The sequence below is a fragment of the Populus euphratica genome, unplaced genomic scaffold (assembly GCF_000495115.2).
Source record: "Populus euphratica unplaced genomic scaffold, PopEup_1.0 scaffold465.1, whole genome shotgun sequence".
Classification (NCBI taxonomy): Eukaryota; Viridiplantae; Streptophyta; class Magnoliopsida; order Malpighiales; family Salicaceae; genus Populus; species Populus euphratica.
The window spans coordinates 159023-181256 of NW_011500346.1; the positions used below are offsets into that span (position 1 = coordinate 159023).

The 22234-nt window shown below is 35.1% G+C and overlaps 1 protein-coding gene across 1 annotated transcript in view; it reads left to right on the top strand.

Moving 5' to 3' along the window:
• The first annotated feature begins 527 nt into the window (after window positions 1–527).
• The window catches only part of LOC105113913 (probable RNA-dependent RNA polymerase 5), a 23084-nt gene continuing 1377 nt past the window's right edge, over window positions 528–22234 (top strand). Inside the window, exons 1-16 of the mRNA XM_011010281.1 lie at window positions 528–791; window positions 940–1102; window positions 1188–1323; window positions 1527–1601; window positions 2039–2231; window positions 2933–3128; window positions 3227–3314; window positions 3455–3598; window positions 4386–4445; window positions 4544–4615; window positions 5715–5821; window positions 6164–6312; window positions 6697–6919; window positions 7140–7365; window positions 8471–8616; window positions 9153–9318. Coding sequence (XP_011008583.1) covers window positions 993–1102; window positions 1188–1323; window positions 1527–1601; window positions 2039–2231; window positions 2933–3128; window positions 3227–3314; window positions 3455–3598; window positions 4386–4445; window positions 4544–4615; window positions 5715–5821; window positions 6164–6312; window positions 6697–6919; window positions 7140–7365; window positions 8471–8616; window positions 9153–9318 — 2091 coding nt within the window. The 5' untranslated portion in view covers window positions 528–791; window positions 940–992. The remainder of the gene's footprint in view (window positions 792–939; window positions 1103–1187; window positions 1324–1526; window positions 1602–2038; window positions 2232–2932; window positions 3129–3226; window positions 3315–3454; window positions 3599–4385; window positions 4446–4543; window positions 4616–5714; window positions 5822–6163; window positions 6313–6696; window positions 6920–7139; window positions 7366–8470; window positions 8617–9152; window positions 9319–22234) is intronic.

Sequence of the window (22234 nt, forward strand, 5' to 3'; positions counted from 1 at the left end):
TACTGGTTGTTAATGTATCCGCTTGTTAATGTTAACTTTTCTAGTGCGAACAAACTTTTAATTTGCGGTGTTTAAATTTGATCATGCATATTACATATAACATTGATCTAGTACTTTGAAAATCATATTAAAAGTCACCAAATTTGCATCTATATGGGATTTTAATTCATGTTATTATTCAAATTATTATCCAGAATTTAATTCATATTAAAAATTTATCAATTCATATCAAAGTCATAATTAACTTAACATTGTAAAAGTTGAATATAAGTTTCCTTTCAAATTCAAAGAAGGCTACTTTAAAATTTAAAGAGGGTTACGCCAATTAAAAAAAAAAACTAACTTCTTAACCGAATTTTTTCCTGGTTTTTTTCTTAAAAAACTGAATTTAACTGAACCGGTCCGGTTCGGTTTGAACCGGTTTCCGGTTCGGTTCGGTTAATTTTTTATAAGAATTCTATAATTCGATTCGGTTAATTTTTTGGGTCTGAACCGAACCGAACCGAACCGTCAACACTCCTAGCTGTATCAAAGGCCGCTAGAAACCAATGCGAGGTCGACACTGGCTTCGTTAGGGGAAGAAGTTGCTTTAAAAATTCTCCGGAGAATTTCTGGTCAAGAGATTAGAAAAAGTTTTGAAGGTTTCTTTCTGTACTTGGCCAAACAGTTCTCTCCTAATATCGATGCTTCTTCTTCTTCCCCCGACATACACTCCTCCCTCTCTCCATCTCCTCAACAATCCCAGAATTGGAGCCCCATTACAGACACCCGTTTACCGATAAATACGCAAAGTAATGTACTTTTTTCTTTTTTTCATTTCGAAATGGTAATCATCACTGTTTAGAAAACTTTGCTGTCTGTGAAGGTCAAAGATGCAATTCAGGTTCTGGGTTGATTTTTTTTTTTTTTGTTTTTCTTTCCGTGGGGGCAATAATATAGGTGATTCTGGTTTTCAATCTTCAATTCCGTTGAAGCTTGAAGGTTCATCAATCATGAGTTCACAGAGACAGAGAGGAAGCGAGTCTACAACCAGTCAACATTTGGTGGCTTTGGGAGAGCTTGAGTTTAGAAAAGCCTTTCTTATCTTAAATTACCTTAGAGGGTAAGCTTTGCTTTGCTTTGTGATTTCTTGTGTTTTGCTAGCTGCTTGGTTGATAAGGTTTAATATATTCTCAAAATATCTACAGAAAAAATTTGGAAGAGGTGGTATCCGCTGATCAAATTAGGGGGTATAAGAATTTGCCAATGAGAACATTTGAGTCAGAAATTTGGGACGCTTTTGGTTGTAGGAGAGATTATAGAAATGAAGAAGATCGTGTCAAGGTAAATATGTCATAAAACTATCTGGGTTTTATGCTCTTTAATTTGTTTAATTTTGAATTTTGAATGATTTGCGTGCTGGAGTCGCGCGGGTATGTAGTGAATGTGTACATGTAAATTGCTTATCTAGAATTGTAACTGATTATAATCCACTGTTTTTGTTATTATTATTATTATTATTATTATTATTTGTTGCTATATTGCAGTATCTTGATTGGGATTCTGGAAAAGCACACATCTATCATTGTCATGTTGATCCGGATGGAAGTTATAGGTTCAAGGTTTGAATTTCTCCTTAATCACATGCTTATGCATACATGATAAAGAGAACCATCAATTGTATTACTCTCCTGAAAAAAGAACAAAAAAGAAAAAAAAAACAAAAAACTGCTGGTGATTCATGATCAAATTTTTTCTATTCTGGAAATTTTGAATTTGGATGCTTTTTTTCCTTTCAACTTCATGCTTGTATTATCATGGTTAATTTTGTGTTATCATTTCTATGAAATTCGCTTGTAGTTAGACCTGTATCAATTCTTTTATTCCAGATGTTGATAACATGAAATGCTCCTTTCCAAGGGTTCGAAAACAATTATGTTATTTATTGTGTTATCCTACTGTTGATTATTGATTATTGAGAGAAACTACTGATGTGTTTTTACTGAAAGAAGACATGATTTTTGGGTTAGCATTGTCATATTCATTAAATTTATTTCAGGGACCTTACCTCTCCAAACTGAGAAATGTCCTGCAAAGGACCTTGGGAGATGACAATATATTGATGGTAAAGTTTGAGGAGGTGAAAGATGAGAGAGGTTCAGTGAGCAGTTCTCTGGATGATTATTTTGCCAAGTACAACAAGGTTCTTAGAGAAGGGATTCAAGTTGGTTTGCGTTGTTACCGCTTTTTTGGTTAGTCTATAGATTGCTTCTTGTTTGATGAATATTGACTTTTGGATGACCCTTTTTGAGACACTGTGCATTCTATATTAATAACATACATTATACACTTATAAGCATAAGTATAAGATAACTATCGTAGGATATTTGTTCCTTGTGTGGGAGAATTAACTTTGTACAATGCATTTAAATAGATAATTGTCAAAATCACTATAAACGAACTTTTACTTTCCTATGTTGTTATATTCTAAGTCCTTTCAGTGTAACGAGATACCAGTGCAAGTCAAATATTTTTCCTTTCTTGTTTCTGTCCTTCAATGATAAGGCATCAGCTCATCATCTCAGTATGATCTGTACCATGCATTTCAAGAACTGTTTGTCATTGGGCCTCTGTAATAGATAGCTAATGGAGTCTTATACAAACTCATCTTTAAGAAAACAAGATTGTTTTCGATTCATGCTCTCAGATCCATTGCAAAATTGGTTAGTTTCACTTGTTTTGTAATGAAATTAAGTATTACAACCATTTGTATCATAGTTTCACTTCTAAAAGTGGATATTTGGGCGAAAACTGTCACTTATATGTGTCACTGTACTGTGGCAGGTGATATTGTGTTGTACATGGTCTTCTGAACATCTTTTGTTAGTTTTTGAATCCTTCTAGGATAATCATTTCGTTTAATTGACATTGGTTGTTGACCATTGTTGACCAGTGTTTAAAGATGGAGGCAAAGAAGAGAAAAAGAAAGACCCAACCACTTCTCCTGTCAAGTGTTTTTTTGTCTGCATGGAGTCTGTTGCATCGATTGATGATCAAGATAATATTTTGTGCGGGAAAACAATCCGTCAAGCCAGATCTGTTTTTATGCATGTAGACAATTTGTCTAGTTTGTCAAACTATATGGCTAGGTTGGTGACACTATGATCTCCCCTCTCCCATATTTGAGAACCATATTTAAACATGCTCTGTTTACAATTTGAGATTAACATTCTTTGAAGAGACTCAGGTTTTCGCTGATTTTGTCAAAGACCATGAATCTGGAAGTTGATTTATCCTTTGTAGATATCAAGACAATAGCTGATGAACCATGCCGGGTGCGACTTATATGTTGATTTTTTTTCCTTTTTTTTTCAAAACATGGCTTGTTATTTGCTAGGTATGTGTGGACATACACAGATTATTGCCTGTTTGTCTATTCAATTTGCTGTTCTTTTTTATGTTTCTGTTGTTGCAGGATAAAGATGGTAATGATGTTTACGGTATAGATGGGAAACCTCTTATACATACAGATGGAACTGGGTTTATATCGTATGATTTGGCTTTGAAATGCCCAAAGAAACAAGTCAAAGGAACTTGCCTCCAAGCTTCCAATATTGAGGTTTGTGGTTAAGAGCTTGATTTCATTGTGCAATATGTTAAGTAAATTCTATTTAAAGAAGGACAAGTATCATTTTCTCTAAATTAATATTAACATAGATGTTTGATGATCATACTTTAGCTTTTATAATTTAATGTTTTGTTTTGTGTATGGTAACCACCCTCTTTAAGTTTGACAATGATCCATTGATAATCAAAATTCTAACTCTAGGAAAGAAATAGAAAGAAAATGGGTGAGTCAAAATAAATGAATATCTTCTCTTTATGTTTTCCACAAACTATTTTTCATTGAAGCTTGTTTCAAGTCATTGAAAATTTCCTTTTCCTGACCCTTTTGTTGCATGCATGCACTGGTATCCATGGAATTGTCAAAGAATAGTTCTTCCAACACAAGGTTAACCAGTGGAACTTTCACATTATTAGTAGTAATCGCTGAATAATTGAGAATAAAAACTATCTCATTGCTTCTACCGTGTAGGAGCTCACTAGAGGGGGGTTGGTTAAATAATTTAGACGTTAACATGTTTGTTCACTATTTCCTTTTATCATGTGTATGCTCGATCTCATTCCTCAGATTTATAGCATTATGTTTACTTATGATTTATCCCATCTGTTTTTTTTTCCCTTTCCCTAGAACTGATACTAATTCTTTTGTGAGTATATAATTTAGAGAGGCAATGTTTTACCCCTTTGCTGCTTTCTTCCATTCATATGTTGATGTTTTTTGTTTTTGGATAAACAGAACTTTTCATGTTTTGGCTCATTTGTTTTTTCCCCTACACTGCTAGAGATTACATGTTCATAATGAAGTCATGGAGCAAAATCCAGAATGTCTCTATGGGGATCCAGTATGTACATCTCAGTCATTGCTAGTTTCTCTGGTTTTAAAATTCTATTGTTTAGTTGAGGACTTGAAATCAATTATCTTTTCATTTCTTTTTTCAAGCCTTTGCTGATCCAGTTTCGTCTCTTTAATAATGGTAGAGCTGTCAAGGGAACTTTCCTTGTGAATAAGAAGGTATAGTTTTGGAATTTTGTATTCCATTGAAATAATAATGAGTTGATTTTTTGGATTGATATCCTCTCGTGTTCTTTTGCATCATGTTTTCAAATTCAAAAAATGAATGGGCATTATTTTAATGCATGTTAAAATGATTATTATTTTTTTTGCTTCACCAAATCTAGATCATTAAATTCAAAATTAATGGTGACATTTGGAACATGATTGGTTATATTCCCTTAGGAACACAAGAGGATCCAAACATTACTTTTTTGTCCATATTTAAGGTTCATTGAAGCCAGTCTGGTACAGTGATGATTTTAAAATTTTAGAGAATTTTCACATGTCGATACAGTTAATGAATCATATGAGGTTTCTAAAACTCTGAAGATTATTGGATCTTTACTTTGATGCATAGGAGTGATTGTAATGTCTCTTGTTTCAGAGAAGTAACGGCTTTTGATGTAAGATTATTAGGGGTGGAGAGGGAATTGAACCAAACAATCTATATGCGTGAACTGAAGCTGTCCAAATGACCAAAAGTTTCTAAAAGAAAGTACATCATATGAAATCACATACTATCTATTTATCTACTTTGGGACAATAAATGTTTGGTTGAATAACTAGCAATTATGGTTCCATCGCTGTCAGAATGGAACAATTTCCTTCGAGGCTGGAGGGGTACGAAGCTAAACTGATGACCTTGTGAATATGATGATTGCAAAGTTGAATATTATGCAATTTATATTCACACTTCCCTTTTGAGTGCTTTGATCTACTTCAATTTTCTGACACAAAACTTTACTTTCTCACTACTTTTGCCTCCATTTCTGATCTAAATTGCACACAACTCTATCTGCATCAGCAATGTAGTTTGGGTTGATATGACCTCAGAATTGAAATTGGTGGACCTTTATGCCAGATTTTTCTGTTATGACATGACATATTAATAAATCATTCACGTTACTTTAGGAAGAAAGTTTTGAAATCCAATAACTGGTGGTTATTGATGGTCCCAGCCAGAGTTTGTGGATAACCTGGTTCCTATCTAGCTAATTTCTTTCTTGATTTGTTTGTGTTTCTGATATTTGATTATTATTTCCATGTTTTTTTGTAGCTTACTCATCAAACTCTGCACATAAGGCCTTCTATGATTAAGGTTGAGACAGATCCAAAACTATCAAATACTTTTTCAAAAAATTCGTTGGAGATAGTTGGAACCAGGTAGTTATGATTTTTGTTCTTTATTATTTCCTGCTTGTATGTTCTCTCAGTTGATGTTATGTTTTGGTTTCTAACTGAACAACAGAAGTACCATAATAATATAATTTTTTTTTTATTGTTAGTTACAAAACTTGATATTCTGTTCAGTAGTTGGACATGAGTTTTTGCAATTATGTTTGAAAGAAGCTGCCAGCAAGTTGGACTGGCTTGGAAGCATTGTGATGTATCTTGATAAATAAACTTACTGCTATAGAGAACCCAATGCTTTGCTTTTTCTGCCAGTAACTATGATTTATCCAATGAAAGAAAAATGCGGTGACATTCTTACTTTCCATCTTGCAGCTCTCGACCAAAGAAAACGGTCCTTTCAAAGAATTTAATCGCACTTCTTAGCTATGGTGGTGTTCCAGAAGAGTTTTTTATGGGAATATTGAATAATGCTCTGGAAGATGCCCACGGCATTCTCTCAAACAAAAATGCAGCTCTACGAGGTAGTTTCCTTTATAAGAAGTGTTTGTTTTAGGTTTTCCTTCTGATTATGGTTTCTTCTTTGAAGATTAAACTGGTCAGCAATGCCATTGATTACACATCAACTTCTTCTGTTTTGGTATTTCTTTGTGGATCCTTGCCTGACCATTTCAGAAAGGATTTTTATGCTTTATTATCTTTATTTTATTTTCATGGATTTTACTCTTTTATGACTTATTTTAATCTTCCCAGGAGGTAGTTTATAATGATTATTCTGGTGTTCCTCTGTTGAGTTGGTTATTCATTGATTTGTTTATCTATATTTGTGTGTTAATTTATTTTTTATTCTCAATGTTTCTAACTCCTATTAAGTAACTGTAACAAAAGTTTATCTTTGCACTGATCAGTTGCACTTAATTATGGGGATATGGATGATAACATTGTTGCAACCATGATTTGCTGTGGGATTCCGCTAGAAGAACCGTATTTGCAACATCATTTGTCAATACTGATGAAGGAAGAAAAGAAGAGTCTGAAAGGAGGAAAATTACCTGTGCCTGAATCATATTATTTGATGGGGACAGCTGATCCAACTGGACTCTTGGAGAGTGATGAAGTTTGCATAATACTGTATGTTTGTTATTGGCATGTTTCTTTACTATTAATGTGACACATATATACATACACATTAGCATTTAACTAGCCGGATTTGAAAGTCACAAGATTTGTTCTATGCCTGGCTATTATGTATGTGCATAGTTTACCTCTACACACCCCCGTGGTTGCAATTTTGGATTGAAGTTATCAACGTAATTATGAGATGCTTTCTTTCTTGATGGAAAACATGCAGAGATTGTGGACAGGTTTCAGGGGAGGTATTAGTCTATCGGAATCCAGGTTTGCATTTTGGAGATATACATATTTTAAAGGCTACTTATGTAAGGGAGTTGGAAGATTTTATTGGAAATGCGAAGTATGCTATATTTTTCCCATGCAAAGGACCACGGTCTTTGGCAGATGAGATGTCAGGTGGTGATTTTGATGGTGACATGTTTTTTGTGTCAAGAAATCCTCAGGTCAGTGTTATTTTCTCGGTCTCTAGATGAAACTAAGCGTATTGGTAGAATATCCCTTTTACTTATTTATTCTATTCCATTTAGGAGGAAAAAAAAAAATTTGCTTTGTGTGTGTTTGGGAGATGTTTTTAGGAGTCAGGTTCTTCAGCCATTCTCTTATTTCCATTTATTTGTGAAAGTTTAGTTATTACTTTATTCTGGAACATCTTATTACCCCGTTTGGGTATTCATCTCATATTCAGGTAGTGCTTTCAAAAAACGAGTTGGTAGTTTATTCTCTCATCTCTTTCAAGTGACGTCAAACCTTCAGGACCTATTCAGTAGCAGAAACTGAGGCTATTAATAGGATCTCTTTTTCAAGTTACCAAATTTGGAAAACTCATCTAAGATGCTTTCTCAGTTTCAATTGTTTCACAAATGAAGAACAAGGATGTGATATGCTAGGATTATTTTGTTGTTTGGTCTCTTCATATTTGATTAATGTTGATTTTTTATTATATAAATATAATAAAATTTCTTTTTTTTTTAATGAGTTAATGAGTAGAAGAATTTTTGAGAATATTATTTAAGTAAAAAGTTAAAAAGATATGCAAATAGAAAAAAAAGATTTAGAGCATTGTTTCTTGACTATTCTCTCAATTTTCCATTGAAACAACTATGACATAGACGGCTTTTTTAAATGAAAATTTTGTTTCCACTTCATTTTAACTTTTTACTAGTGTCTCTGAGGAATAATTATAGCTAGTGTCTGTTAAAGTGAACTTTAACAAACCATCACTGCTTTTATAGTGATAACCTACCGGCACCTGGCAAATAAAACCTCTAGAAACTGTTGCTTTTAATTTGTTAATTCTACCGTGTTTACTGATGATGGAACCTTTATACGTATATTTTCCTTCACTCCTTATGGTGCATCTCTTTGAGACTCCATGTGTATGTCATTTCATGTGCTTGAATTTTATTTCATACCAGTGATCAACTAAGAACTGTTTGTATGTCTTTGAAAGTTCAGTCGTGTGTACATAAATTTTTAAGTTCTGTTCCTAATTGAGTGGAATATGTATTGTTTCCAAAATTAATCATTTGCACTCTGTTATCTCTTCAGCTTCTGAAAAACTTCAAACAAACAGAACCTTGGACACCTTCTACTTCAACCCCTAATGTGCCTAACAGAAAACCAAGTGAATTCTCTGATGAGGAGTTGGAGGTTGAGCTTTTCAAACTATTTTTGAGGAACAGGTTTCAGCCAAGGTAAACACTTGATTGCATAATATGATAATCTTTTGCAACCAGCCAGCCACAATGCTTCATTTTTGTCTGTCACATGTCTCTCGTTTTTAGTGTTGATTAGAAAAAACAATTTTTTTTTTTAATTCAGATGCTTCACTTGTTCCCGCTAATCTCAATATATGAATTTATTTATTGATAGAATATCACATTAGTGATGTAATGTTGAAATTGTATCTTATTTCTTGAGTAATGTGGGTTATTTACCCCTCTGAACAGGTGCAAGTCTCAAACATTTCTTGCTCTGGGGTTTGAAAATTTGTTTTCATACTTGTATGAAAGATGAAAATCTACTATGCTAGCTTAGGCTAGAGCACCTGTTACTAAGCCTGGATAAAAGAGTAGGGTTGGGGTAGGTTAACAGCCAGCGTAAAACTGTCATTTCTATGTTATGGATCCTTTTGATCTAAACTTGTATGAAATATAAAGGCATGTAATCTATTTTAGTTATGTAGCTTCATCACTAAGTTCAATGCTTCAAAGCTTTTGGTTACTTTCAGTTCCACTGTGGGGGTGGCAGCGGATAGCTGGCTGGCAATGATGGATCGGGTTCTAACATTGGGAAATGATTGCACAGAAGAGATAGCTTGTGTGAAAGAAAATATCAATCTGTTGATTGATATATACTATGATGCTCTAGATGCTCCAAAGAAAGGTGGAAGAAGGGTTAGTTTTCCAACCTTACTGGCTGTCTAATGTACACTAACTATAGTTTTCTTATTTCTTCTAAATTGGATGAAATGAATTATGGGTTAAATTTACTTGAAGATGATCACTTGTCCCAATATTTTTGTGAAAATGTCAAAGAAGATGGAATTCGCTGATGCCTTATCTGCAAGCATTTTGAACTTCTAAGTTTCTGCTTCTTGATATAATATGAAGATCAGCTTTAACAATTTCATGTGCTTTAAAATATTATTTAGTTCCAATTGCAAATTCATTCTCTGAAATCTGCACATGGCATTGAGGGTTGTGGCATTAAAGATGGTTGATGAGTTTTTGAAGACTTTCGTTTTTTCATCTGAACACTTGAGCTCTACAAATATTGGACCAAACATTGATATTTGGTTAAATTAAGTATACTTGAGCTCTACCACCTGTTAGCAAACTCAGCCATATAGCTGCCACAAATCTAGTTAAGAAGAAACTAGAATCTATATGTACTGCTAGAACCCTAGCAAAAAAAACAAAGAAAATTAATCTTTGTTGTCCTGAATACCAAGGACCCGAAACTATGTATGGATGTGCAACCATACCCCAGCTTAAAAAATGGAAGAAAAAGCTAAAAAAGAAATATAGGTTTAGCAAACCTAAAAAGAAAAAATATTATAAGACTTCTAAAAAATTTAGGAAGTACTTCAAATATCCTAGAAAACAAAGACGTTTCTTTAGAAAAGTAGAAACTATAAAGGCCTCAATGAGGAACCTCAAGAACTGCCCAAAACAGACAAACCCAAATATTGTCCTCAAAAGAAAAAGGACTGTAAATGTTGGATCTGCCAAGAAGTAGGTCACATGAGCTTTGAATGCCCAAATACAAAATCCAATAGAGCCCAAGCTAAAGCCCTAGAAGAAATCATAGAACACTATGACTTAGCCCCTATTGAGGAAACCATAACAGACGTCAGTGATGACGAAGAGATATATTATCTCAAACATAGTGAGTCTGACAGTTCTGACTCAGAATCAGACAATGACAGTTTGTCGACAGACTCTGATTCAACAGATCAAGAGTAATCTTGAAGAAAAGATTCCCGCATGGGAAGACACAGAAGAGTGGTGGGACTCACTCTTACCAAACGACACTAACCCGTGTCTTTTAAATGATGATATCGACAATATCACATGGGATGAATTAGGTGAAACAGACAGTTCACCACCAACCCCTACTTTATCTTTATGTAAAGTAGAAGAAGATTTAGATCTATCCAAAGTTAACTGGATCGATTTAACCCAACCAAATGATAAGACATATGATCTTAGTAAAGCCTCTATAACCCATGTAAACTCCATTTACATTAGAGGAACATTATCCTTTAGTGGATATAGAAAATACAACGTAGATTGCTACGTTGACACAGGAGCTAGCATGTGCATGGCCAATAAACATATAATACCTTCCCAGTTTTGGCATAAAACAAAGGAACCCATATATGCTAAACTAGCAGATGACACAATCCATGAATTGGATATCGTAGCAGAAAAAATAGAAATTCTTATTCAAGATAGAATTTTTATTATTCCTACTCTATATCAAACCGAATCTCGTTTTGATATTTTACTCGGCAATAATTTTTGTCGCTTATATGAGCCTTTTGCTCAGTGGGGAAAGATTGTCATCTTTCATCTTGAAGGACAAACTGTTGTTTGCCCAAAAAATACTCGTGCTTTACACCAAGGTAAACCTGGATTCTTAGAATCTAAGAAATATGGAAGCCATTCTAAGGCCCCTTTACCTGAAAATATTGTTCAAAATTTAGATTTTGACCAAAAAACATTGGGGGAGAGTATATGTACAATTTCACCCACACACACAGACTTATTATTAAGCCTCATGAATCTATCTACGATAAAAGAAAAACTAAAGGCTGTTTGTAGTGACAACCCTTTAGATAATAATATCTCTAAATATACATTTAGAGCAACCATTAAATTAGTTGATCCAAAAACTAAAATAAAGGTACCACCTATGCAGTACACCCAAGAAGATAGAGATGAATTCTCTAAACAAATTAAAGAATTATTAGATGCAGGTCTAATAGAACCCAGTAAGTCGGCTCATTTTAGTCCGACTTTCTTAGTTAACAAACACTCTGAACAAAAAAGAGGAAAAAGACGGATGGTCATTAATTACAAAAAATTAAATGATCATACTATTGGTGATGGCTATCTGTTACCACGAAAAGATGAGTTACTTGATCAGATTAGGGGAAAAAGCATTTTCTCTTCTTTTGATTGCAAAAGTGGCTTTTGGCAAGTGCTGTTGGACGACAGCTCACAAGCTTTAACTGCTTTCACATGTCCGCAAGGACACTTTCAATGGAAAGTCATGCCTTTCGGCTTAAAGCAGGCCCCATCAATCTTTCAAAGGCATATGAATGAAACCTTTGCAGGATTTGAAAAATTTTGTCGAATATATGTCGATGATATAATTATCTTTTCTGATAATGATACAGACCATGTCTCACATGTTTCACAAGTGCTTGACAGGTGTAAAGAAGTTGGTGTAATCCTATCATACCCAAAAGCTCAATTATTCAAGGAACGGATAGACTTCCTTGGTCTCATAATTGATAAAGGTAATATCCAGCTACAAAACCATATAGGTGAGAATCTCAACACCTTCAACAGTAAAATAACTGATAAAAAACAGTTACAAAGGTTTTTAGGTATATTAAATTATATCTCATATTTCTGTCCACGAGTTGCACAGATAAGACAGCCCCTCCAGGCAAAATTAAAAAAGGATACTGTTTGGCAATGGTCAAATGAAGATACAGCTTATGTTGAAAAAATAAAGAAAGCTGTAAAGAACCTTCCTCCTGTTCATCACCCTAAACCGGATGAACCATTAATTATAGAGACTGATGCCTCTGACAAATATTGGGGAGGAATCCTTAAGGCCCAACCAAAAGAAGGCCCAGAATTAATCTGTGGATATGCCAGTGGAACGTTTAAACCCGCTGAACAAAACTACCACAGTAATGAAAAAGAGCTTCTAGCTCTTATAAATACAATCAAGAGGTTCCAAGTATATCTCATTCCAGTCCAGTTCACAGCAAGAACTGATAACAAAAATGTGTTTTTCTTCTTAAACACACAAATTCATGGTTCATACAAACAAGGCCGTTTAGTAAGATGACAATTATGGTTACAATATTATAATATTGTATTTGAACACGTTGAAGGCATTAACAACGTTTTTGCAGATACACTCTCTCGAGAGTTTGCAGAAAAATATCAGTCCAAGATCTGACAGAACAAATCAAAGAGATCGATATGAAGATCCAAAGAGCTGAAGCAGTAATTCAGGAAAAGAAACTGAAGATCGAAAGTCTCCAGCTGAAAAAAGGTAAGTTGATTTCCCAACTCAATAACAAAGCCATTCCGGCTGAAGGTCTCCTTGAGAGATTTACCCAAAAGATGGCTTATGCCAAGGAAAACAGTGGACAACCCTCACAGGTTCCTTCCACCTCTGGAGTGCATCTGGCACCTCAGCATAAGATAGAACCCCAGGTTCTACCTCTAGTCTCATCTCAGGAGATTAGTCAAAAAGATGAAGTTGCTTACACTTCACCCTCTACAAGTAAGCATTATGTTATTTTTAATGGCCCTAATGCAGGTTGTTATAAAGAGTGGTCTACAGTCCAACCACTTGTAAATGGTAAACCCTTTGCTTTCCAAGGATTTCCAAACTATGAAACAACCCGAAAAGCTTTCACAGAATATTGTGTCAAACACAACACCCCAATTCATAGTGTCCCTAAACTTATCACTCCTAGTGATATGTTACATCCGTCACTCCAAAGGACACCTTCCTTTGCAGACAAAGCAAAAATGTCAGCAAACCCTGTTGTGCCAAAAGATAAATCTTATCTTCGATTTAACAAAATCCAGACCAAAGACCCTGATGAACATGAGTTCCTAGGTTTTGATGTCTTCAGTCATTACTTCAGACTTGCTGAAGTAACAAATTTCTCAACTAACTGTTTTGTTAGTCTAAAACATGGACACAGGTTGTTCAACATAACAGAAGGAGCAGATCCTAAGTTCGTACAAACTCTGTTTTTGTGTGGACTTATCAATAATATGTACCCAGGTACAAATTTGAAAGAAATCTGCCTTCTTCCCCAAGGAGTATTCACAGCTGTAAAACACTACAGATCAAAATAATTCTGTTGAACACTACAGGAGAATCCTCTTTTAATTCTTCTAGAAACTTTAGAAGTTTATTCATTAAGCTATTAATGATTCGTAATTTAAAGCTAGTGGCTTTATTTAAAGGATTATCAAAATAATCATCTTCTATTTCTTCAGGGATTAATCCTTCAAGATAATCTCTATGTTCTTTCAACTGATCATATATTTGATCGCACATTTGTTGACTAGACCAGTCAATATTATCAATAACTTGTATTAATGTTTGAGACATCATGATTTAAGGAACTTACCTGTGGTTAAGCTTTTGTTCTTTCGCTACTTTCCCCTGCACCAACATCAACACTGTTGCCCTTCATCTTCATCTTCATACGGGACTTATGTCGTGCTATTCAGATGCTCCAGGTGGCTTACGGCTACTAGGCTACTTACAGTCAACAATTAACCACTTAGTCCCTTCGAAGAACGGAGTTCTCCCGAACGTTTAAAAGTCAATAAATTGACTTTGGAAAGCAAGAGATAAAAGAAACAAGTGTTTATTAATTTGAAGAGATTTTTACAATAGAGGAAGGATAAGGAAAAATTACATTCTAAGTCTCTAAAGAGACTTCTAAGGTCTTTTATAGACCAAAAATTATACTATTACAATAATTAGGATAGTTTCTTTTTATCGTGGGGGGGTCCACATTGTAGTTGGCCTTTCACATTTTGTCGGCCATCTTAGTCCGTGGCAGCTGGACTTTCTGTTGTTTTAGTAGAAGACAGACTGTCCTCATCTTCTAGGTCCTCTGGAGGACAATAATTGCATTTATGGTCACGGGAGCCATATTTGCAAAACTTTATTTTTGTTGGTACAGATAATACCAAATCATTTCCATAAAACTGTCCTTCAAATTCTTGGAGTTTGAGGCAGTCTTGGTCGGCAATGAGCTACAGACTTTCAGTATACAAGAGTATATGTTTACTTTTATAGTTTATTCTGACTTTGGAGTCTTTGAACAGAGTCCTTGTTTTCCTTAGCAGGGCGCCAAGTGTTTGTGCTCGGAGTTCAGGCAAATCTTCTTCTAGATCTTTTATGAGATCTGTTTTTACTTCTGTGCATGGGTACACATCTTGTTTGCGGAAAATTCCCATTTTAATGAAATGATAAGATGGATAGTTTTTTGAACTTCCAAGAAGTCCTTCTTCATGTGATTCCCAATCGAGGAAAGAACTATAACAGGAGAGGTAGACTCTTCTTTCGGGATCTTTAAGAACTTTTGATCTGTAGTGTTTTACAGCTGTGAATACTCCTTGGGGAAGAAGGCAGATTTCTTTCAAATTTGTACCTGGGTACATATTATTGATAAGTCCACACAAAAACAGAGTTTGTACGAACTTAGGATCTGCTCCTTCTGTTATGTTGAACAACCTGTGTCCATGTTTTAGACTAACAAAACAGTTAGTTGAGAAATTTGTTACTTCAGCAAGTCTGAAGTAATGACTGAAGACATCAAAACCTAGGAACTCATGTTCATCAGGGTCTTTGGTCTGGATTTTGTTAAATCGAAGATAAGATTTATCTTTTGGCACAACAGGGTTTGCTGACATTTTTGCTTTGTCTGCAAAGGAAGGTGTCCTTTGGAGTGACGGATGTAACATATCACTAGGAGTGATAAGTTTAGGGACACTATGAATTGGGGTGTTGTGTTTGACACAATATTCTGTGAAAGCTTTTCGGGTTGTTTCATAGTTTGGAAATCCTTGGAAAGCAAAGGGTTTACCATTTACAAGTGGTTGGACTGTAGACCACTCTTTATAACAACCTGCATTAGGGCCATTAAAAATAACATAATGCTTACTTGTAGAGGGTGAAGTGTAAGCAACTTCATCTTTTTGACTAATCTCCTGAGATGAGACTAGAGGTAGAACCTGGGGTTCTATCTTATGCTGAGGTGCCAGATGCACTCCAGAGGTGGAAGGAACCTGTGAGGGTTGTCCACTGTTTTCCTTGGCATAAGCCATCTTTTGGGTAAATCTCTCAAGGAGACCTTCAGCCGGAATGGCTTTGTTATTGAGTTGGGAAATCAACTTACCTTTTTTCAGCTGGAGACTTTCGATCTTCAGTTTCTTTTCCTGAATTACTGCTTCAGCTCTTTGGATCTTCATATCGATCTCTTTGATTTGTTCTGTCAGATCTTGGACTGATATTTTTCTGCAAACTCTCGAGAGAGTGTATCTGCAAAAACGTTGTTAATGCCTTCAACGTGTTCAAATACAATATTATAATATTGTAACCATAATTGTCATCTTACTAAACGGCCTTGTTTGTATGAACCATGAATTTGTGTGTTTAAGAAGAAAAACACATTTTTGTTATCAGTTCTTGCTGTGAACTGGACTGGAATGAGATATACTTGGAACCTCTTGATTGTATTTATAAGAGCTAGAAGCTCTTTTTCATTACTGTGGTAGTTTTGTTCAGCGGGTTTAAACGTTCCACTGGCATATCCACAGATTAATTCTGGGCCTTCTTTTGGTTGGGCCTTAAGGATTCCTCCCCAATATTTGTCAGAGGCATCAGTCTCTATAATTAATGGTTCATCCGGTTTAGGGTGATGAACAGGAGGAAGGTTCTTTACAGCTTTCTTTATTTTTTCAACATAAGCTGTATCTTCATTTGACCATTGCCAAACAGTATCCTTTTTTAATTTTGCCTGGAGGGGCTGTCTTATCTGTGCAACTCGTGGACAGAAATATGAGATATAATTTAATATACCTAAAAACCTTTGTAACTGTTTTTTATCAGTTATTTTACTGTTGAAGGTGTTGAGATTCTCACCTATATGGTTTTGTAGCTGGATATTACCTTTATCAATTATGAGACCAAGGAAGTCTATCCGTTCCTTGAATAATTGAGCTTTTGGGTATGATAGGATTACACCAACTTCTTTACACCTGTCAAGCACTTGTGAAACATGTGAGACATGGTCTGTATCATTATCAGAAAAGATAATTATATCATCGACATATATTCGACAAAATTTTTCAAATCCTGCAAAGGTTTCATTCATATGCCTTTGAAAGATTGATGGGGCCTGCTTTAAGCCGAAAGGCATGACTTTCCATTGAAAGTGTCCTTGCGGACATGTGAAAGCAGTTAAAGCTTGTGAGCTGTCGTCCAACAGCACTTGCCAAAAGCCACTTTTGCAATCAAAAGAAGAGAAAATGCTTTTTCCCCTAATCTGATCAAGTAACTCATCTTTTCGTGGTAACAGATAGCCATCACCAATAGTATGATCATTTAATTTTTTGTAATTAATGACCATCCGTCTTTTTCCTCTTTTTTGTTCAGAGTGTTTGTTAACTAAGAAAGTCGGACTAAAATGAGCCGACTTACTGGGTTCTATTAGACCTGCATCTAATAATTCTTTAATTTGTTTAGAGAATTCATCTCTATCTTCTTGGGTGTACTGCATAGGTGGTACCTTTATTTTAGTTTTTGGATCAACTAATTTAATGGTTGCTCTAAATGTATATTTAGAGATATTATTATCTAAAGGGTTGTCACTACAAACAGCCTTTAGTTTTTCTTTTATCGTAGATAGATTCATGAGGCTTAATAATAAGTCTGTGTGTGTGGGTGAAATTGTACATATACTCTCCCCCAATGTTTTTTGGTCAAAATCTAAATTTTGAACAATATTTTCAGGTAAAGGGGCCTTAGAATGGCTTCCATATTTCTTAGATTCTAAGAATCCAGGTTTACCTTGGTGTAAAGCACGAGTATTTTTTGGGCAAACAACAGTTTGTCCTTCAAGATGAAAGATGACAATCTTTCCCCACTGAGCAAAAGGCTCATATAAGCGACAAAAATTATTGCCGAGTAAAATATCAAAACGAGATTCGGTTTGATATAGAGTAGGAATAATAAAAATTCTATCTTGAATAAGAATTTCTATTTTTTCTGCTACGATATCCAATTCATGGATTGTGTCATCTGCTAGTTTAGCATATATGGGTTCCTTTGTTTTATGCCAAAACTGGGAAGGTATTATATGTTTATTGGCCATGCACATGCTAGCTCCTGTGTCAACGTAGCAATCTACGTTGTATTTTCTATATCCACTAAAGGATAATGTTCCTCTAATGTAAATGGAGTTTACATGGGTTATAGAGGCTTTACTAAGATCATATGTCTTATCATTTGGTTGGGTTAAATCGATCCAGTTAACTTTGGATAGATCTAAATCTTCTTCTACTTTACATAAAGATAAAGTAGGGGTTGGTGGTGAACTGTCTGTTTCACCTAATTCATCCCATGTGATATTGTCGATATCATCATTTAAAAGACACGGGTTAGTGTCGTTTGGTAAGAGTGAGTCCCACCACTCTTCTGTGTCTTCCCATGCGGGAATCTTTTCTTCAAGATTACTCTTGATCTGTTGAATCAGAGTCTGTCGACAAACTGTCATTGTCTGATTCTGAGTCAGAACTGTCAGACTCACTATGTTTGAGATAATATATCTCTTCGTCATCACTGACGTCTGTTATGGTTTCCTCAATAGGGGCTAAGTCATAGTGTTCTATGATTTCTTCTAGGGCTTTAGCTTGGGCTCTATTGGATTTTGTATTTGGGCATTCAAAGCTCATGTGACCTACTTCTTGGCAGATCCAACATTTACAGTCCTTTTTCTTTTGAGGACAATATTTGGGTTTGTCTGTTTTGGGCAGTTCTTGAGGTTCCTCATTGAGGCCTTTATAGTTTCTACGTTTTCTAAAGAAACGTCTTTGTTTTCTAGGATATTTGAAGTACTTCCTAAATTTTTTAGAAGTCTTATAATATTTTTTCTTTTTAGGTTTGCTAAACCTATATTTCTTTTTTAGCTTTTTCTTCCATTTTTTAAGCTGGGGTATGGTTGCACATCCATACATAGTTTCGGGTCCTTGGTATTCAGGACAACAAAGATTAATTTTCTTTGTTTTTTTTGCTAGGGTTCTAGCAGTACATATAGATTCTAGTTTCTTCTTAACTAGATTTGTGGCAGCTATATGGCTGAGTTTGCTAACAGGTGGTAGATCCTGATAATCTTTTAACACAAGGTTTCCTATGTAAGGGATTTTCCTAAGATAATCCTCAATATATTTGACCCATTCATTATTGGGAATATTTAACAAGTGATTTTCATAATCACAGGTGAATTCATCAAGGAGACATAGATCACAGATTTGCATTCTTAATCTAGATTCTTCTTGTTCTATCCTGATTTGGTTTTCACCATCATTCAGATAATTTGTTCCTAGTAGTATCATGTAAAACATGTTGACTACATTTTGAAGGAAATCTTCACAAGTTCCTAAGTAGAACTCGTCTTTGTTTAGTCCATCGACTAACTTATGGGCTTTTCCTAATGTTTTCTTTCTCATTAGGGTATGTGTGAGATCAAAATCATCCCTTAAATTATCTTCAGTGGCAATAATTAAAGACATTGAATGATGCCAGGCTTGAATCCTTTTCTTTCGTTCTTCTAAAGGAACACAGTCTATTTCTAAGATGTCACTTGGAAATTTTCTTTCTGGGGTATAATCCTCATGAATGTTATATCTCTTAAAACCCTGGGTTTTTCCAGATCTATAAGATCCAGCAGCTGCTCCACTTTGATAAGAGCTATTATGATGTCTAGGAGGCCTAGAATATGTGGTTCCACTAGGTGGATTTCTAGCAGCTCCTTGGGCTGAGGATTCTGCATCCATGTCTTCACTGATATCTACCCTAAGGTTATGACTGGGCTTTTGTGGTATTGCTACTATAACATTTATGTCTTCATAAATGCTATGGGCTTCCTCTATTTCTGGGTCTGTACAACTCAGAACTTTGATTACCGTGTTGGTATAGTCTATATGGTCTTGAGCCATATAATATTCTAAATTTATGGTTATTCATTTTTGATACTCAACAAGAACTGTTTGAAGCAGAAGGAGTGTTTGCTCAGGACATTCTTATAAACCAAAGTCTTCTTGACCAGGTTAGTAAAACAGATCTCTCTTTATCTCCTGATGAAGTATTTAAATCTCTTAGTACAACTGCTAAGCTTAAAAATAAATTGCTATGTAGAAAGAATCAAATTCTTACATGCATATCAACTAGAGAATATCCTTTAGATATTAGAAAAACCATAAGCTACATCCATATAGGAAGTATCAAAATTATGATTAAATCCACCTTTAGGGTAGGAATTGATAGCCCTATAAAGCTTGCTTTATTAGATAGGAGATTAACTAATCCCCGAGATGCTATATTTGGTGCTGTTCAAGGCAACCTTGCATATGGTAAATTAATATTTACTTGTAATCCCCAAATAGGTGTTCCCCTAAACACCCAGAATATAAACTCTGTTATATGTCTAGCACATGAGTTTGGAAGACCTGATCTAATGAGGTCTGGTGATATGCCTTTTACGGTCACATATAAGATGGGTTATTCCCTAACCAATAGTCATCATTCTATGATGTTTAAAACTGGAGATAAAATCTCCATTGATGGAATTTTTAAAGAAATTGGACAAGCGTCTAGTATACCTTTCCAAGAGGTTTCACCTCTGCAGTCAATATGGGCCATGGATCTGGCTCCAAAACCTTTCTTAGGAACCCAACCAGTCTTAAGAATAAAATCTAAGCCCAGCCTAGCTGGACCCAGTAGACAGCCTGATGAGCCGAGCCCATCAACAGAACTAGAAGATAATAGTCCTACGACTATTAATCACTGGACTTACAATCCAGGATGGAATCGTGAGCAATCACGAGCCCAACATAGGATGAGTGGCTTACCACCACCAAAAAAAGATAGTGTTCACACTATTAGTAGACGAATTAACAGGATCAGTATTGACCTTACAGAAAAGGATCATGCCTAATCCTTTCAAAACGTAGTTACAAATCCACCACCGTTTACCTACCAAGGTACACGAAGTGTTGAAACATGTGTTCAACAATTGAACAACATAAATGCCATTTCTGGCTCTATACTGGTACTTCTTACAAGTATCTGTTCTATGTTTAGTATCCCTACTAAACAAATTTTTCAAGGGGGAGGAGAGGATATTGAAGCCTTCATTCCCAAAACCAAAACCTTCCAGTCTTTTGACACTGGACTCAAATCTTTAGTTGAATCTGTAGACTCAACAATACAAACCTTAAAAGACAAGGTTGACAATTTAACAATCAGAATAGGCTTGATTGAAAATAAATTATCTGTCCTTGATAATTTAGATCCATTGATAAACTCTTTATCAAAAATAGATTTCAATAAAGTCGATAAAATTTTAGATCTTGTCCAGAATATAGATCAGAAAACCTAGATGACATCTAGAGAAGGAAAAATAGATGGCTTAGAAAGAGTCATTAAAGTTATCCGAAGACTTTAAAAGTCTTGAAGAAAAACAGATCAACGTGTTACAAAGACACATTGAAAGATCTGCTGGCACCATTATTGCTGCCATCAAAAAAGATTTAGAAGAGATCCACCAATCTCTACTAATCATGGCTGAAGCCATAAAAGCTTGCGAATGCAATAAAGAAATCATCAAAGCTTTTAATGAAAAATTAGGGAAAATACCAGAAGCAACTCCCTTACCAAAACCCAAACTTCCTGCTGGATCAGGAATGATGGCCAGAGATGATAGGTCACCAACGGGCCTTAGGCCCACAACAATGGACCATTTTACCTATATTCCTAAACCATGAAGGAATACAAAACAGTCAAAGAACAACTGTTAGAATATTATATGGCTCAAGACCATACAGACTATACCAACACGGTAATCAAAGTTCTGAGTTGTACAGACCCAGAAATAGAGGAAGCCCATAGCATTTATGAAGACATAAATGTTATAGTAGCAATACCACAAAAGCCCAGTCATAACCTTAGGGTAGATATCAGTGAAGACATGGATGCAGAATCCTCAGCCCAAGGAGCTGCTAGAAATCCACCTAGTGGAACCACATATTCTAGGCCTCCTAGACATCATAATAAGTCTGTGTGTGTGGGTAAAATTGTACATATACTCTCCCCCAATGTTTTTTGGTCAAAATCTAAATTTTGAACAATATTTTCAGGTAAAAGGGCCTTAGAATGGCTTCCATATTTCTTAGATTCTAAGAATCCAGGTTATAAGGAATATTATTTAGTTCCAATTGCAAATTCATTCTCTGAAATCTGCACATGGCATTGAGGGTTGTGGCATTAAAGATGGTTGATGAGTTTTTGAAGACTTTCGTTTTTTCATCTGAACACTTGAGCTCTACAAATATTGGACCAAACATTGATATTTGGTTAAATTAAGTATACTTGTGATAGTTAATACAGTGGAAACACACATACGGAAATTTACATTTGAAAGTGAGTGACTTGGAATCAAATAAAATTACAGCTCAATTCCTTATAATTAGTTTAACTTAGTTTCTTTTTTAACAGTGCCAAATTTATGTGTTTCATTCTAGTTCCGTACTAGGTAGCTATTATTTATATCCTTCTGAATATATTTCCACACTTTGAGGACACTTGAAGTTCATGGAATAGCTTGACAAATCAAAGTCCTTGCCTGCACTTGAGAATAATGTTTGAGATCTGCTTTCTGCGATTTCTCGGGATCTTTTAGTCTTGTATGTCAAGCTCTTCTCGTCTACTGTTTAGTTATCATGACCGGGGGGGGGGGGGGGGGGGCTC